This window comes from Meriones unguiculatus, chromosome 16, assembly GCF_030254825.1.
Source record: "Meriones unguiculatus strain TT.TT164.6M chromosome 16, Bangor_MerUng_6.1, whole genome shotgun sequence".
NCBI classification, from domain to species: Eukaryota; Metazoa; Chordata; class Mammalia; order Rodentia; family Muridae; genus Meriones; species Meriones unguiculatus.
Window position 1 is genome coordinate 25,438,916 of NC_083363.1, and position 4,073 is coordinate 25,442,988.

Below are 4,073 nucleotides of genomic sequence, written 5' to 3' on the forward strand. Positions count from 1 at the left end.
GCAGCACGCAGGCAGACATGGTGCTGGAGAGGTTTTACGTCTGGATCTACAGGCAGCAGGAAGAGTGAGAGAGTGAGAGACTGGGCCTGGCTTGAGCATCTGAAACCTCAATGCCCACCCCTCAGTGACACACTTTCTCCAACAAGGCCACACCTATTCCAACAAGGTCACACTCCCTAACAGTGCTGCTCCCTAGTGAGCAAGCATTCAAATTTATGAGCTTAATCGGGGTCATCCCTATTCACACTACCACATTCTCCTTGTTATAAAACTGTTCATTTGTTTGGGGTCTATGAGGGCCCTGGACACAGGCCTGGGGCCCCTTTAAGATGTTATGCTCTTCCAGCTACGACGCTTTTCTCTGGGAAGCAGCAAGTGAACTCTGGGTCTCCTGGCGGCAGTAGAGCATGCTGCTGCAGGATGTGGGGTGGCTCTTGGAGGCAGTGGGTGGCTAAGGTGGAGCAGAGACCACGGCCATTGTGCAGGGTCATCCAGATGATTGATGAGAACAAAGAACAGCTTCGGAACCTATTCCGGAACTACAATGTATTGGACGTACAGCCCGCCATCTCTGTGCGGCTGCCGGATGACATGTCTGCCCTGCAGGTATCCTTGTTGTTCCCGTCCCTGTGGTCTGGGTTGTGGCCCTGAACCCACCTAATGGCTGGCCTGCTATCTCCACAGATGGCCATCATTGTCCTTGCCATCCTTCTCTTCTTGGCGGCCATGCTCTTTGTCCTCATGAACTGGTACTACAGGACCGTGTGAGTGTCCCCACCTCTAGCCTGAACCAGAACGGCCAGCATCTGCTGGACAGTGGGTACCAAGGCAGGCAGGGCCAAGGACCAGAGATAGTAGGCCAGCTTCCCTTATGGGACTGACTGACTCTCCCTCTTTCCTCCCTCCTCTCCAGACACAAGAGAAAGCTAAAGGCAATAGTAGCTGGTTCTGCAGGTGAGTGAAGGCTATTGGGGATCAGGTTAGGCAGCCAGGTACTCCAATTGGTTGTACCCTTTTCCTCCTCACTCAAATTCTCTCCCTGCAGGGAACCGTGGCTTCATTGACATCATGGACATGCCCAATACCAACAAATACTCCTTTGACGGGTGTGTGGACTGCTCAAGTCTGCAGATCACCTTTGGTGATCCTGGCAGTTTGCAACTAGTGAGAAGTATCCGCAGCAGCCAACACAGTGGCTGAAACAGAGTGTGGGCACCCCCTGGTGGGCTTGTCACTTCTCTGCACGCTCAGAACTGTGCTGTCCAGGTCCCACCTCCAAGGGAGCATAGAGAGGGAGGGGGCGAGACCTCTCAAACAAAGCTGACCCCGCTGGCATGCTGTCCTGCTCTAGCAGGATCCTAGAAGGATGCAGCCACAGGTGCCACGGCAGAGTTCCTATGAAGACCTGTCCAAGGCTCTATGGCTGGCCAAGGGAATGGGCGGGTCTTAGAGGCAAGGTTTTGTCAAGGCACCTGGCCCACCCTATGCCACACCCCAACTGCAGAGCCAACCCTGTGTGGCTGGATCCTTTCTGCCGGAACCTGGAGCTGGCTGCGCAGGCTGAGCATGAGGATGACCTGCCTGAGAACCTGAGTGAGATCGCAGATCTGTGGAACAGCCCCACTCGCACCCATGTGAGCCAGGGTAGCAGCCTGTGGCCTAGCTGAAGACTTTGGAGGGCAGTCATCTACCGTCTGCATATGGCGTCAACCACTGTGCTCTAGCAGATGTTCCCTCTCCCCCAGGGAACGTTTGGACGAGAACCAGCAGCAGTCAAGCCTGATGATGACCGATACCTGCGTGCAGCCATCCAGGAGTATGACAATATTGCCAAGCTGGGCCAGATCATTCGAGAGGGCCCTATCAAGGTGAGCCTTCCCTTGCAGGGTCCTGTGCCCAGATCCTGTACTGAAGGATGCAAGGAGATGCAAACTGCAGGCTTATCCTGACCTGCCTTCTATCAGGATTGAAGGGAATTCAAACTAGGATGAATGCAGCTCTGCAGTCTGTGGTGTCTGAGGCTGGCCAGTTTTCAGGCTCTCTTCCCATCCTCTGCATTAGAACCCAACACTGATACCTGGGCCACCCTGACTGCCAGGGGAGTGTGTGGGGTAGGGCCAGCCTAAGTGGGGAGTTAACCCTCTCCCTCCCTCAGGGCTCGTTGCTGAAGGTGGTCCTGGAGGATTACCTACGGCTCAAAAAACTTCTTGCACAACGGATGGTACAAAAAGCCTCCTGCCGTTCCTCCTTCTCTGAGGTAGTGAGGTGGCCTCGGGAGCTGGGGACTGTGTGCCGTGCCCCATTCCTGGGGATGCTGCTCCCTCTCACTCTCATACCACCCTGTTACTGGGCGTTGTCTCTGGAATTGTCTGCTCTTCCATCTATAACCTAGCAGCCAAACCAAAAGGTTGCAGGGGGGTTGGGGAATGGCTCCAGCAAGTCAGAAAGGTTGTATTGTCTGAATGAGGTGGGCTCAAAAAAGCAGTAGTTCTTAAGAGTCCGCAAACCCCATAACCACCTTCTAAGAGGCCTTCACTAAGAAATGGGCCAAGAGGGCCAAGCAGGCCTGCCTTCATTTGGCTCCTATTCCAGCAACTAGACTGACTCTTAGACTGGCTTTCCTTAAAGCCCGTTTCTACCTGGCTGTATGCTATGAAGTAGGCAGAAAGCTTGCAGTAGGACCAAAGTGCTCCTACTTCTGGACGTTGTACCTGGCCAAGCTTAGTATCAACAAGGTTACAACCCAGATACTACAGTGGTATCCAGATTGACATCCATGTACAAGAGGACAGGGGGTGATCCAGCCTTTGCCCTCCATTTGAGAAGGCTGGCAGGCCTGTTGGGTAGATCTGCTAGATGAGACAGCACAGAGGCAAGTCACAGCCATTGAGGTTCTGGGGCCATCCACTCACACCCGGGCACAACCCTCAGCTTTCTGTAGTTTTTGAGCCATGAGGGTGTCCCACCTTTTGCAGCTGATCCACAATGAGCTGGAGGAGGAGCCCGGAGATCACAGCCCAGGCCAGGGAGGCCTCCATTTCCGCCACAAGCCACCCATGGAGCTCAAGGGACCAGACGGAATCCACATGGTTCACGGCAGCACAGGCACATTGCTGGCCACTGATCTCAACAGCTTGCCAGAGGACGACCAGAAGGGGTTGGACCGCTCACTGGAGACGCTGACAGCCTCTGAAGCTACTGCCTACGAACGCAATGCCCGCACAGAGTCGGCCAAGTCTACCCCTCTGCATAAGCTTCGCGACGTGATCATGGAGAGTCCCCTGGAAATCACAGAGCTGTAATGTCAAGCCTTGCTGCTGAGCAGCCCATCCACCACCCTCCAGGGCAGGAACATGGCCAACTCTCTACCCAGCCCAGCCGTTGGGAGGGATCTCGGGCTAGCCTTGGCAGCCTGCACAGCCAGAAACTGATTCAGCACCTGATCTCTACCTTCATAAAATTGGTTATTTTTTTAAGAAAACTTAAAAAATGCTTAGTGTCTAAGAACGAGGTAAGGAGGGTCACTAGGGGAGCCCCAGAAAATGAGGACCAGCTCAGCCCCTCCCTATGCCAACCAGGGCCCAGGGCCCAGCAAAGAACTGACAACCCTGCTGGCCTACCCCTGCCTCAATTCAAAGTCCCACTGCACTTCCACCTGCTGGATATCCAGGTGGCTCCCTGCCCCCTCCACACACACAAGGCTGATGTTGGCAACCGAGCATCCATCCCATCTCAGGGTGCCCAGCTGACAGACATGACTGATGTTCCCTTGGGTTTTGAATGCAGTGTTTTGTGTGTATTCCTCTAAATTTAAGTTATTCCCTCAGAATTTCCTCCAGGCTTTGTTTAACTGATGCTCAATGGAAGTTTCTGGAATGCTCTATTTAAAAAGAAAAAGCAACTCACATGGAACCAGCAACACCGACTGGTGGCGGCGTCTAAGGTCCTGGGGGTGGGAGGGGCCTCTTGGCTAGAAGGAGCAGCCAGGAGCTAAAGGGGCAGTAGACTCAAAACCCATTCTCTTCTAGCTGAGGTGTCAAAAAAAAAAAAAAAAAAAAAAAAACAAGCCCAGA

The 4,073-nt window shown here is 53.7% G+C and overlaps 1 protein-coding gene across 2 annotated transcripts in view; it reads left to right on the forward strand.

Annotated features, from left to right (window-relative positions):
* Positions 1-4,022, forward strand: part of Cdh23 (cadherin related 23) — a 372,523-nt gene extending 368,501 nt beyond the window's left edge. Inside the window, exons 62-69 of one of the 2 annotated variants that reach the window (XM_060369488.1) lie at positions 486-606; positions 685-764; positions 914-954; positions 1,046-1,106; positions 1,505-1,634; positions 1,746-1,868; positions 2,156-2,257; positions 2,976-4,022. In XM_060369488.1, the coding sequence (XP_060225471.1) occupies positions 486-606; positions 685-764; positions 914-954; positions 1,046-1,106; positions 1,505-1,634; positions 1,746-1,868; positions 2,156-2,257; positions 2,976-3,302 (985 nt within the window). In that variant the 3' untranslated portion in view covers positions 3,303-4,022. The remainder of the gene's footprint in view (positions 1-485; positions 607-684; positions 765-913; positions 955-1,045; positions 1,107-1,504; positions 1,635-1,745; positions 1,869-2,155; positions 2,258-2,975) is intronic. The other variant, XM_060369487.1, reaches the window with a different exon arrangement.
* Positions 4,023-4,073: the final 51 nt, after the last annotated feature.